Genomic DNA, 14,194 nt, shown 5'->3' with positions numbered 1-14,194 from the left:
GCTCCTGTAGCCCACTTGTACCTCGCTGGCCCACCCTCGTGCTGATCCGTGATCTGGTTGTGATGCTCTTGGTTGTTATGCCTCAGGCCTAATTAGCATATTCCTCTCTTATTATATAGGATTATTTTGTTAGTGGGCTTCCCATTCAGCTCCATTGATTTTTCTGCTTTTCTATCAATCCAAAATTTTTACTTGCAGTGTCTCTATAGTGTATTTTAATGATCTGATGGGGTCATAATGGTCAGTGTTGTGGTTTTGTGTGTGTGTGTGTGTTTTTTTTTGTCTCCTGGCTGCTCTCAGGCATTTGTTTTTCCATGTTGAATTTAGAATTGGGAATGAGGATTGCTTGCTTGAGCTCATTTTCCATATGCATTTTCAAGGAGTTGGTATTGCTACTATATTGAATTTGTTCATTCAGGAACATGTCCCAGCACCCTTTTCTTCCCCTGATGTCTCACCTCTCACTGAACACCAGATTTTGCCATTAGAAAAGTATGCCTTCATAGGTGTCAAGAGCAAAATATATTGAGGGCTACTGAATCAACCCGATGTCTTCAATTAAGTAACTTTATCCTCGTATAATGTAGTAATTTTCAAAGTGTGCTCCCTGATCAGCAGTATCAGTATCAACTGGGATCTTGATAGAAATGCAGATTCTTAGTTTCGCTCCAGACCTACTTACTCAGAAAGTATGAGGGTAGAGCCCAGTATTCTGTTTAAATAAGGCCTGCAGGTGATTCGGGTACATGGGAAAGGCTCAGAACCACTAGTGTGGTGGATACAGTATAAAATCTCACTTTAGCCCTTTACTCCAATGTAATTTTTTATTTATATATTTAATATAAATATATTTTAGTTATTTATATATTTAAATCTAGATATTCTCATCTGTAAATTGGTGGTTATGAGAATTATTTGCATCATAATGCAAAGGGTGAAGATGCTGAATAGCTATTATATTGCAGATTGCTTTCTAATAAGCAAGGGTTGAAGTAGTGCACAATATGAGTACTAATAGTAGTGGTGGTGTTTTGGGGAATTGAGGGCAAGGTCTGGAAAGTAAGAGTGTTCCTGGTTTTGATGGGTCCTAGATATTGGGTGACACTGAGGGATACAATTCTACATTTGGTATGGTAAGGATAAATACTTTTAGTTTTGTTCAGATTGGCACCTTTTAAGTGGGCAGATACAATAGCCTATTATTATTGAAATCTCTGAATTCCATCTTTTTTTTAATGCTAGCCTTGCATTGTGTTTATTTTTTTTTCAATTACAGTTTATATTCAACATTATTCTGTATTAGTTTTAGAGGTATAGTATAGTGCTTAGAAAATCATGTACTTTACAGAGTGGTCCCAATTACCCGCCTGGCCCCATATATAATTATTATGGTACTAGAGGCCTGGTGCACGGATTCATGCACATTGACAGGAAATTAATTAGAAGATGGCCAGCGGGATGGACTGGGCGAGATGGGCCGAACACGCCCTGGAGCCAACCTCCCTCCGTCCCTCCACGGCCACACCTGAGGTGGCACTGGGGCTCGAAGGGTGTCTGAGGATCCCTCCAGCAGGTGGGTCCCTCGGCCTGGCCTGCGGGGATCGGGCTGAAACCGGCAGTTCGTCATCCCCCGAGGGGTCCCGGAGTAAGAGAGGGCACTCTGCTGTGGTTTGGCAGCTCCTGTGTTGAGCATCTGCCCCCTAGTGGTCATTGCATGTCATACCTACTGGCCAGTTGGCTGTTCAGCCGGTTGGCCTGTCGGTCAGTAGTTGGCCTGGTTATGTAGCCTTTTATATATGTAGATTATTGACTATATTCCCTATGCTGTAATTTACATCTCTGTGACTATTCCACGACTGTCAATTTGTACTTCTTAATCCCTTTTTCACCCAGACCCTCAACCCCTTTTCCTCTGACAGCTGTCTGTCTGTTATCCATCTCTGAGTCTGTTTCTATTTTGTTTGTTTATTTGGTTCTTTAGATTCCATATGTAAGTAAAGTTATATGGTATTTCTCATTCTCTGTCTAATTTATTTTACTTAGCATAATACAGTACACTCTAGGTTCATCCATGATGTCGCAAAAGGTAAGATTTCATTCTTTTTTATGGCCAAGTAGTATTCCAATGTGTATATGTACTACAGTTTGTTTTTTTTATCAACTCATATATTTATATACACTTGGGTTGTTTCCAACCTGAATTCCACCTCAACAATATGTGTAGGATTAAATTATTAAAGTTCCATTATTATAATGAATGAAATAAAATTTGTCATATTTCTCTAGTTTAAAAATATCTATCATAGCAAATATCTAAGAAATTGAGGGAAGATAAACTAGAATATGCAAGTGAAATAAATATGAATGTCTTAATTCAAATGGTAAAGGTTAATATGATGCAAAAGTAAATAGATACCTAAAACATTATCAGTTATTAGGAAACTGGAAAAATGTTAATTTACTCAACATATTAATGAATTACTTTGCACCAGAAACAGGGCTAAGTAATGGGTAAAATGATGAATAAGCTGTAGACTTAGCAGCAGTTCAAAGTTGGGTGGTAGAAACAGTCAAGTGATGTGATACTGTTGATGGCAAGACAAGGGATAAAGGCAGAAATTGATGGCTGTGAGAGTCCCAAGGCTCTGTGGAAGAGACAACTCTTGATTGGACCTTCAAGGACAAGTATCCTACCCCAGGAGAGGAATGCAGAAAATGTGTAAGAACTCACTCAGTGATTAGTTCTGCTTGAAGGCACCAGATACCTCACGGTGAAGGTGACTTGGAGGATGAGTGGGAGTTGCCAAGCCAGAAAAGGAAGACAGATATTATAAATGGAGGCATAAATACACCAGAGAGCCCAGAATATTGGAAAATGTGGGTTAGTTGGATGTGAGTATAGCATATGGGCTGGGCAGGGCCAGTGAGGTTACAGGTGAAGCTGTGCCCAATTGTGCAAGTTCTCCTAAGATTATGGTGGACTGAAGGCTTTTTTTTTAATTTTTTTAAATTTTTTTTTAGCATTTTGTCTTGATTTCATATAAAAGTATTTTATGTCAGTTGGTCTTTATCTCTTTCTCCTTGTTTTTGTAACCCATGTCATTATACTCATATCAGATAAGGAATTTAGGTTAGGAGTTCAGAAAAACATTCATGTTACAAGTTTATGTTCAGATAACACAGCTTAGCCTTATTCAACCTTTCTCAATATTAAAGAGTTTCAACTCTTTGGGTTCAAAATTTGGTTAGTTAATCCCAACAAAGCTTCTTCCACCAGTGGGTGTGGCCTGGAATTATTCTTGCTACCTGAAGCTCTATTCTTAAGTGTGCCCTTCTCATTCTTATCACCCAGGTCTTCCCTACTGAGCCCATCGATTTTTCTTAATCCTCACTGGAGTCCTGCCCTCAACTTCTGGTAACTTGGCTGGGCCCTGACTCCCTGGCTAGCTAATCTTTTCCTCCTGGGGCCAGAGTTTCTGTGGTGTCAGTAAACAGCTTGAGCCTGCTATGAGTTAGAGAAACCGACTGGCAACCTTGACCACATCCCCAACCTCATTTCTACACACACCATAAGTGCCTTGAGACCTTGGCTACTGTGTTTCATCCACCAGATGATATCACTTTATTATAGTATAAATACCCCTTATGACCAATATCAAAGCTATACTTGGCAACTTTTGGGAGTTATTTTAACTTTTAGTCTCATGCTGCTCAGCCCTTCATGTCCCAAACCCATTCAGTTCGCTATTGACTTTTACTCTGCGAGGAATATTTGTATATTATAAGGATTATACATTTTTAAATCCTGTGAGATATTACAATATAATGTCTTTTTAAAAATTTCCATTTCTTAATGTTCTAGTTTAGGCTTGAGCTATTTTGATAGCCCCTTCATGACCCTATGTTTCTTTTTTTTTTTTTAGTCTAATTACTACAGGGATATTTCCAAACCATGAGTCAATTTATATCAAACTCACCTGCTCACCCCCAAAAAGTCTTTGCTGCATATTCAGTAAAGGCTAGACTCTACATGGCATTTGGAATGCATGATGCCTGGTGCTAACTTTCCTTTCTCACCTATCTCCCCCACTGACTGTTTCCACCTACATTTTTTTTCCCTTGGGCATGGGAGACAGACTGTGGCATCTCCTGAACACTGGAGAATTTCAACCTCCTTGCTTTTGACTAATATTTCTTCAGTGTGGAATTCTACTGGCTCAACTCACTGCCCAGAGGAATCCACACATTTTTCAAGGCCTAGTTCCAAATTCCACTTTCTCCTTGAACCTTTGGTAGGTAGATCCTTGAGCCAGATATACTTTCTTTTTGCTTTCATGGTACTTTGCCTCTAACTCTGTCAGAACATGCATTTACTGTCCCTCTTCTTTTTTTTTTTATAAGCTTTTTTCCCCCCCCCCCCCCGCAAGTTGTTAGCTTTTTAAGTGAGGGATTTATTCATCTCTTTATCCACAGAGGCACTTGCTCACATATTTTGTCCATATGGGTTTTCAATAATTGTTTTGTCCATGTTAGGATTTTTTAAAAATATATTCTTATTGAGGAAGGAAGAGAGTTAGAGACATCAGTGATGAGAGAGAATCACTGATTGGCTGCCTCCTGCACGCCCCGCACTGGGGATCAAGCCCGAAACCCAGGCATGTGCCCTTGACCGAAATCGAACCTGGGACCCTTCAGTCCGCAGGCCGACGCTCTATCTATTGAGCCAAACCAGCTAGGGCGATGTTAGGATTTTGATCATGTAAGAAACTTGAGTTTTTTCAAAAAGAGGCACAGTGGAGGAATTCATGTTTGTCAAATAGTTGCCTATTTCTTCTAGCCCTTTCTTTTTTCTCCCCTTTGTACATGTCAAAAGCATCTGGGTGAATGTCGTGAGTGCTTGAGGCTGTGTGAAAAGGAATGGTTTGGGAGTAGGAACATTCCCCAAGGACCTTAAACTCATTGGGTTGGTTAGTAAGGTTTTGTTTGAAAATTGCTGGACAAGATAATAATTTTTATTATTTCTTGATATTATTAATACCAAGTACTGACAACCCTTTCATATACACTTTCTCACCTAATCCTCCCAACAACCCCATGGTTTACTCCTTTTTATACAGGAGGCTCATACAGGATTTTTGGTTGTTTGTTATAAACTGAGATTAAGAGATAGAACCAGGTTTTCAGGTCAAGTCTGTCTGATTCCAAAGCCTGCATTCTTTTTCATGGTGTTTTCTGCTTTCCCTGAGCATTTGGAAAGTATGCATTTCTGACCCCATCCTCCTGCTACATAAATGAAGCTCATCTTCAAAATCAGCTCACAGTAGATAAAGTGAAATCAGTATGTGCCCTTCTCCAAACTAGTGTTTATAAGCTTATAGATGCATAAGATGTCAGCCATAAAATGTTAAGGTAAATTGACCTATCAAATTGAATTATAAATAAGAGAAGAAGTAAAAATGTAAATGTTGGTTTAAAGACATGTATATCATATATAGTCAGTCAATGAACGAACACACAGAATTCATTATTTTGGTTCTTCCTCTTTGTTATATGATTATAGGACTGGTAATGAAGAGAGCCTGCTGGAGGGGGGTAGAAGATGTCAGAGGACGGTGAGAGTTTAGAGTTTTCTAGAGGTGGGGGTGATTTATTTTCGAGTGAAGGAAAGCTGTGAACTGAGATAATTTTTAATGCCTGTCGGCCTAAAAATGATTCTTTACATGATATATGGAAGTGTTGGGTTTTCTTTTTTCTTCTTTTTCTTTAACCAGGTAGGACTTCCTGTGAAGGATCTTTTGTGTTCAGACACCTTTTAAATCATGGTATCACTGTGTGAAAAACAAAGATCAGCAAAAGGGATACCTTATTTTACTGCCCATCAATATTTATACATTGAGCTAAAAGTGCATAGAAAATTATTAAATGTTACATATCCTATGAGCATTTGTTAAGCACTTACTATATTCCAGATACTCTATAAGGGCAGAGGATAAGACAGACCCAATGACTTCCTCAGAGACATCTCAGTTAATGACCTGAGAGTAAAGACCTTTTAATTTTACATATGACAACAGGGTAATAATATAAAAATTAACCAACATTTATTAAGACACTAGAGGCCCAGTGCATGAATTTGTGCACGGGTGGGGTCCAGTTGGCCTGCCCCAATCGGGGCCAATTGGGCCCAATCGGGGCCAACTGGGGCCAGGCCGACCGGGGGGAGGGGACACGGGAGGTTGGCCGGCCATCCCTGTCCCCGATCGGGGTGTTGGGGGCCGATCAGGGGCAGGGCCGGCTTGAGTGTGGGCCGAGGGAGGTTGGCTGGCCAGCCCTGCCCCCAGTTGGGCCAATTGGCCGACCCCAGTGAGCGTCATAGTGACCAGTTGTTCATGTCACTTGACTTATATATAGATTATTAGATGTTAGGTCTTATGCTAAGTGTGTTAAACATATTAGAGCAGGGGTCCTCAAACTACGGCCCGCGGGCCACATGCAAATACAAATATTGTATTTGTTCCCGTTTTGTTTTTTTTACTTCAAAATAAGATATGTGCAGTGTGCATAGGAATTTGTTCATAGTTTTTTTTTTAAAACTATAGTCCGGCCCTCCAACGGTCTGAGGGACAGTGAACTGGCCCCCTGTTTAAAAAGTTTGAGGACCCCTGTATTAGAGCATTTTATCTTTATAACAACCTTGTGTGAGAATTACTTTGTCTTTATTTATCAAATGGAAACACCCCCACCAAAAACCTGAGACAATGAAGCACCTTTTTCAAGATCATACTTGGTACCTTACTTGGTATATTAAGTGATTTTAAGATATATTTCTTTAGAGATTAGTTTTCTAAAACTTCTTTAAAAAATAGCTTTTCATCTGCTTCTTCTGACTTTGCCACACAGACTTGGGTCTGAATCAAAGATGTGCCAATTTTTTATTGGGTAACCTTGGGCAAATTACTTAACCTTTCAGAACCTCTGTTTCCTTGCTCATAAAATGGGGATTAACACACATTTTGCACGAGTATATAAAGCACACTGTAGTAGAACCCCAAAAATCGTAGTACCCATTTCTTTCCCTCTTTTACTTTTCCATAAAGTGACTCAAAACAATCATGTGGTCATATAAAAAAGGGAGTACTATACTGAATTTTGCAGGTTGACCACTAACCATTTTCTTGTAAACAACTTGAGGAGTGCCAGCAGCCCAATAAATTCAGTTGTGATGTTGGCGAGTAAACATTGGACTTGAAATTGGAAGTTCTGTTTAGTTTGCCACTTTGTTGTCTATTTCTTATTTTTAGAGGGATGGAAATGCTTTTATTTAATAATCAGCTCATGACTTTTTACAACTTGTTGATGCTTAAAAGGGCTACCAGCTCTGTTGTCAGGCAAAGAGAAATAACATGCTGGATGTTCCATTTGGTTGATGGGAGTCAGTTACATAATTGGATTAGTGCGGTTCTCCTTCTTTAGCTAACCTAAACAGCCATGACTCCAGATAAAATCTTTCCCCTCTGATAAGCTTCTTGAGTGCCCAGCTTGACTTTATAGTTTCGTAACATTTGGTTACCCCCATGAGGTCTTTTGAAGGTGCATGGTTGTTTATCCAGTTTTTAAAGTAAGGGCATGACTACAAGATCTTTATTGTTGATTAAACAATGTCATGTGACAGTGTGGACTTTCTTTAGGATAGTGCTCTGCTTAGCTGTGCTGAAAAACTAGATTTAATGTAGCAGCTGACTACAGTGAGTATGTATAATACTGTATTGATTTAACATTCTCATATACATCAATCCATTTGATGACATACCTATTGAATCATTATTTTCTAAAATATAATTCTGGAAAAGTTGTTAAAAGTCAGTTTTTAAAAATGTAATTTAATTTTTGGTCTTTATGTACTGAAAGACGTTGCTATTTAAAGGAATTAATGGTGCATTATTTGGTGAGGTGGATAATCAAGCTCTAATTTTTTTGAATTTGCATAAATGAACTTTATTCGTATATGTCATATTTATGGGAAAAATACAAAAACGACTGGTTCTATCTTGGTATACAATGGGTTGCGACTGTACAATAATACTTAAACCATGACTTTAAAAAACATATAAGGTCCATTATATATTAGAATAAATTAGAGCCCTGCTTTTTAATGTAAAAATCAGCTAACAGTTATCAAGTATTTACTATAAACCAGGCACTGCACTGAGCTTGACATGTATTTTTTTTATTTTTATTTTTTTAAAAATATATTTTCTTGACTTCAGAGAGGAAGGAAGAGGAAGAGAGAGAGAGATAGATACATCAAAGTTGAGAAAATCATTGATAGGCTGCCTCCTGCATGCCCCCCATTGGGGATCGATCCACAACCTAGGCATGTGCCCTGACTGGGAATTGAACCATGACTTCCTGTTCCATAGGTTGACCCTCAACCACCGAACCATGCCAGCTGGGCAACATGTATTTTATTTTTGTAGCAACTCTGAAATGGGGGCTAAGATACTTGTTTTACAACTGGAGAAATTAAGGCAGAGAGAGGGATTTGGAAGGTGGTTGGAGCAGCAGTGTAGAGCTGTTCACATTTACTTAACCACTAGTCTATCAGTGCCTCTATATTATTACCAAATGTTTGTTCACCTTTTCATAAAGATATTTTCTGTTTAAATGAAATTTACCTTTAATATTTTTTCTAGGATATAAATAGATAATAGACATAAACTAAGTAGATTATAAAACTTTAGAAACATAGAGATGATGTATGCCTTACCTGCTTCTCTACATAGATGACAAATGCAAGCACACAGTAGACCAGTTAACTCATTTTTTAAAAAAATGGAATCACTTAAAATGTGCTTTGGTAGACAGTGATGTGAAAAAAGTCATATATGTAATGACTTAAATTTTGTCTGTAAAATAGGCATTCATGATCAAAGGGCATTCAAGGGTTCTGCACTTTACTAATCTAATTTCTTATGTAATACTAGAGGCCCTCAGCCTGGCCCGCACCATCTCGCAATCTGGGACCCCTCGGGGGACTGCCAGTTTCAGCCCGATCCCCACAAGCCAGACCGAGGGACCCCACCAGTGCACGAATCTGTGCACTGGGCCCCTAGTACACATATAAGATCTTTGGTTAATCTCTTCCTACCCTCCTCCCTTCCCCCTTCCTTCTGAGATTCATCAGTCTGTTCCATGTTTCCATGCCTGTATGTTGAGCGTCTGCCCCCTGGTGGTCAGTGTGCGTTATAGCTACCGGTCGTCTGGTCAGATGGTCGCTCAGGCTTTTATATATGTACTAGAGGCTCAGTGCACAAATTTTTGCATGGGTGGGGTCCCTTGGCCTGGCTGGTGATAGGGGCCAATCGGGGCTGTCTTGCCCAGTCCTGATTGGGGCTGATCGGGGCCTATTGGGGCTGTCTGGCCGGGGTCAGGGACCGCAGGAGGTTGGCCAGCTATGGGAGGTTGGCTGTGGGAGCTCACTGACCACCAGGGGGCAGCTCCTGCATTGAACGTCTACCCCCTGGTGGTCAGTGTGCGTCATAGCTACCATCTGGTCATCTGATCATAACGACCACTTAGGCTTTTATATAGATAGATAACGAATGTCAAATTAAAATGATTTTGTTCTTTTTTATTTGTGGTAGTGGATGTTGGTGAAAAAAAAAGCCTCAAAATACCATTAGGTAGTTGTGATGCATGACAAAAATGCTACCACAGATGATTATGAATTTAGAGTAATAGTTGTGATTCGATGAGTCTGGAGTTCACCTTGGAGAATATGTGAACACTTTTCCCCCCCTGAACTTTTGTAGACTGTTGTTCAGGTTCTGTATTTATTCTTAATCTTAACTTGATAAGAGAAACCTGGATGTACTTTTGGGGTGTGCCATTTTTTTAAATCACATTAAAACATTCCATTTTAATACCTAATCTTCAAAAGCAGATGCATATTAAATCAATAGTATACATGGCCAAAATTAATTGCAGGGCTGAGAGCAAAGAAGTCCATGTACTCGGGAAAGATTTTAAGTCCCCAAAGCAAAGGCCACTTCAACTATTTGTTTCATGAACCAGGATATTCAAATGATAAAATGAAAAGGACAAGTCAGTAGATGCAACTGATTGTGATGCAACTAGGCATTTTCAAAGGCTTCCTCCTCATTGTCCAACATTGTGTATTTTTTTTAACAATAAATATTGTATGCAGGCTCCACTGAGTCTTAGAAGTTAGTGATTATATTCAGATAATAGTTTTATTGAAATAGTTGAACTTGTAAATAGGTAGGAGGCTGGAACTTTCAACCTACAATATTAATAGTAGTAATAGATTAATTTGGGAGGGTGCTTACTATATGCCAGGCACTATATTAAGTGTATGGGGGATCAAGCCTACAATTGAGGAAGGTGCCCTTGACTGGAATCGAACCTGGGACTTCAGTCCACAGGCTGATGCTTTATCCACTGAGCCAAACCAGCCAGGACTAGTTATGCAAGTTTTGACAAACATACATTACCAATATCCAAATTGATATATAGAACAATTCCATCCACAATGTATTAACACATATTACATATAATGAAATTGAAAGGGATTTCAATTTGACACATTTTCATTGCATCATTCTTGTGCAATCACAAAAAAGGAACATATAAAAAATTTAAATTTTTTCTGACACTCTTCATATTCAGAGTTTTACTCTTTTTTCAAGCTCAGAGTTGTCAGGAACTGTTATTCCACTCAGTCTTGTCCTCTGCAGTCAAGAGCATGGAAGATGATGCAGCTGTTCTGGAAATAGGCTCGAGTATTGCTGCAGGGACTTTATGTTTGTTACACCACTTCCGGCTACCATGTTCTTATTTGACTCTCTGGGCTTTGTTTTTTTCCTCAATGAGTGACATGTCACTGAACATTAAGCAGTTCTACTTGAAGTAGACACTTTCTGGTAAGTTGGTGCTTGAATTCTTAATGTTAGTCTTGCTGGATCCATGAAGTCATTGATCTTATCACTTGTTTGCTGCTTTGAAATATCTTCATCTTCTCCAAGAGATTTGGCAGTTTCTTTGCCTCCTGTTGTTTTGCTTGCTTGACAGTACCAACATGTGTAGCAGCAACAAAGTACATCATTCCCATGGGTTGAGAACAGCATGGACCCCTGGGGCTGCACAGGGGCATGCCTACATCATGACTACCACCTGGCGAACAGCAACAGTAAAATGCCATTGAGTGTAAGACACGCTAGGTTTCACACTTGTAAAAAGTGAAAAAAATGTGGATTAGAATTGGTAAAATATGGTATTTTGTCCATGACTGCACATGTTCATGCATGAGTAGACTGAGGTACACAGGGATTGGTTTAAGGTCATGGATATCTTTGGGAGCAAAGCTGTTATAACAGCCAAGGTTGTTATAAAGACACTGGCTTTTAGTCTGCTAGTTTGAAGTTTTTCTTATAATACTTTGGGAGAGATGTATTTGATTTAACAGGGGGTTGGTGTGGTAGCAAAAATATTGGCCGGGTGCTCAGACAGATATGCATTCTGGTTCTGCACTTACAAACTTGTGACTCTGTGAGTTAGTTATATTCCCTGCATCTCATTTTTTTTTTTCATTTGAGAAATGGGATGGTAATGCTACTCTACTTCAGAGGATCATTACAGTGATTTTATTTAACTTTTATTTATTTATTTATTTTTAAATTTTGAGAGTATGTTTATTAAAATTGGAGACACTGACACAAGGAAGGGCTTAAGATAAAAGAAGTAATGGGAGAGCCTAGCTGGGGCTACTTTGGCTCTCTAGGAAGTCGGGGGAAAGAGGACCTTGGAGACAGGCTCAGGGGGCAAGCCCTGGACAAGCTGCCATTGCCCATTGCCTCTCCGGTTGCAAGTTTTGTGGGGTCCCTTAGAGTTTGGGAAATGCGTGCCTGTGGGGGAAGAAGAAGAAGGGGAAGAGAAAGAGGAAGGTGTGGGTGCATTCCCTGGAAGGAGAGCTTGTGCTGGGACATTCATTTTGAGGGTTTATAAAGGCTGGGAGTTTAGGGGAGGATCTCTAGATTACTCATCAGTTTTATGTTGATGTGCCAAAATGAGATTTATTTTAACTTCATCTGTCCTTGGGTGTGGTTGGCACAAATGGCACTAATTGGATTTCTGCTATCTATCTTCTGAGTAGGGTGATTTAAGCTATATACCCTCTGGGTGGGGAGAAGAAGAGCAAGCCACTTACTCATGAGTGTCCTGGGTTTAAGGAAGATAGGATTTACTAGCTGGCTGCAAACTGCTTGGCAACTAGATTTACTAGATGCCTACAAAATGCTTGTTTAACCAGCTGTCTCAGTTTCCCTATTCCTCTTGCCAAGGAGTTTTCCTAGCTTCTTATTATCTGTTTCATTCCCCCTTTAGAACTTCCATCCCTGAAATCTTTTTGAGGTGATGAGGAAGGACAGTCTGTCTTAGTAACTGCTTTCTACTGACAAGGGTCATTGTTCTGCCTTCGTAGAGTATGGAAGTAAAGCAACTCCCTACCTGATCTAGGGGACAAGGGAATGGGATCTGAGACTGGAACGGAGTGGCTGTTAGCTGATTCTTCCAAAGTAGGGATAGGCTGGATTCCCGAAGCATCATCATCTTGATAGAGAATTGTTGTATCATTCCAGAAGTGAAGTTGATAGTTTGCTCCATATTTTATTGACTCTATTATTTAGTCCTAAACATAAGTCAGTTCAGTTAAATTGTTGAGTTTCACTTCAGGAAGCGGTGATGCAGATGGGCTTCCAAAGTGAAACTCATTAAGAGTTGCCAAATTCTGGAGGGATTACGGAGGAAGAAAAATATAAATGCTTCAATCTTTCTTATGAGGATATAATTTACCAAATTGCTCTAGGAAAACTCCCCACAAGTTTTCTTACATTTAGAAGGGTGGTAAAGTGATCGGAGTCACTGCACCACGTTGCTGGTGATACTGTCTCATTTACTTTTATATGGCATATGCGTCATTATATAACTTCTATTAGATTATTTTCTAATAATTTGGATTTTTTAAAATTAAGCTCTTTTAAAAATAAAGTTTGCTGATAAGTATTTGCTCTGGAACTATGACATATAAGACATACTTATATTTTTTTACATACCCCCCCAATCTAACTTTCAAATCTTTTCCTAAGAATAAAAAATCTTGATTGTATTTTAAATACTAGAATGAAAGTATTCCACAGGCAAGCACCCAGATATATATTTGTTTTCATTAGAAGTGTAGGTAATGAAAATCTTAAGATTATAAAATGGCAGATTCAGGTTGAGATCTATACAAGTGAATGATTCATTATCCAACTATATTTTTCTCTTTCATACATATGAAAATGTATCAAGTGATATCTGGTTGATATTTTACTTTTTCTGAGATAAGTAAATTTTCTAAACATTGCATCGCAATGTGAGATGGATGATTTTTAATAAACTACTTGGCATTTATTTATTTATTTTATTATTATACTTGTTTTGTTTTGCTAATCCTCACCTGAGGATATTTTTTCCATTGATTTTTAGAGAGAGAAAGGGGGGTAGGGAAAGAGAGAGATAAATTGGTTGCCTCCCACACGCACCTGGTCAGGTCCAGGAATGAACCTGCAGCCCAGGTACATGCCCTAGACTGAAAATTGAACCCAAGACCCTTTAGTACATGGGTGATGCTCTAACCACTTAGAAACACTAGCCAGGGTAGCATTTATTTTAAAGATTTGACTTTTTTTTTTTCCTTAAAATTGTTTACTAGAGAGTTTAAGTGAAGAGTAATAGAATTGTGTGAAGCTTTAAATACAAAATTTCAGTTATATGATGTCAATGTCATGTAAATATATTTATTGTATGGCATTTTGAGCTGAAGTGTGTATAAAGGCACTTTTGTTTAAAAGATTACATATCATGATCAGCACAGCTCTAACTAGAAATATGCTTACAATAGGTGCTTCAAAAGTAATAATTTGTGGCATATTTAATGAAAATGACTATTGTAGTCTATAATTGGATGATTTATTCAGATACTTTAAAAATGATATTTGTATATAATGCTGAAGTTCAGTTATACAGCAGTGAGAGAATATACTACAGTGATGGTGAACCTTTTGAGCTCGGCATGTCAGCATTTTGAAAAACCCTAACTTAACTCTGGTGCCGTGTCACATATAGAAATTTTTTG

General features: G+C 38.7%; 1 protein-coding gene across 2 annotated transcripts in view; it reads left to right on the top strand.

The window, feature by feature from the left end:
* COBLL1 (cordon-bleu WH2 repeat protein-like 1) overlaps positions 1 to 14,194 on the top strand; it is a 147,846-nt gene that overhangs the window by 19,877 nt on the left and 113,775 nt on the right. The window contains exon 1 of one of the 2 annotated variants that reach the window (XM_014534147.1): positions 5,554 to 5,612. The exons of the other annotated variant lie outside the window; for it this stretch is intronic. Within the exon in view, the coding sequence (XP_014389633.1) occupies positions 5,569 to 5,612 (44 nt within the window). The 5' untranslated portion in view covers positions 5,554 to 5,568. Of the gene's footprint in view, positions 1 to 5,553; positions 5,613 to 14,194 lie in introns of those variants that run through there. 2 annotated transcript variants of the gene reach the window in all.

Source organism: Myotis brandtii, unplaced genomic scaffold, assembly GCF_000412655.1.
Source record: "Myotis brandtii unplaced genomic scaffold, ASM41265v1 scaffold125, whole genome shotgun sequence".
In the NCBI taxonomy this organism is placed as follows: Eukaryota; Metazoa; Chordata; class Mammalia; order Chiroptera; family Vespertilionidae; genus Myotis; species Myotis brandtii.
Note: the sequence above shows the minus strand (reverse complement) of the source record. Positions and strands in the feature narration are given on the sequence as shown.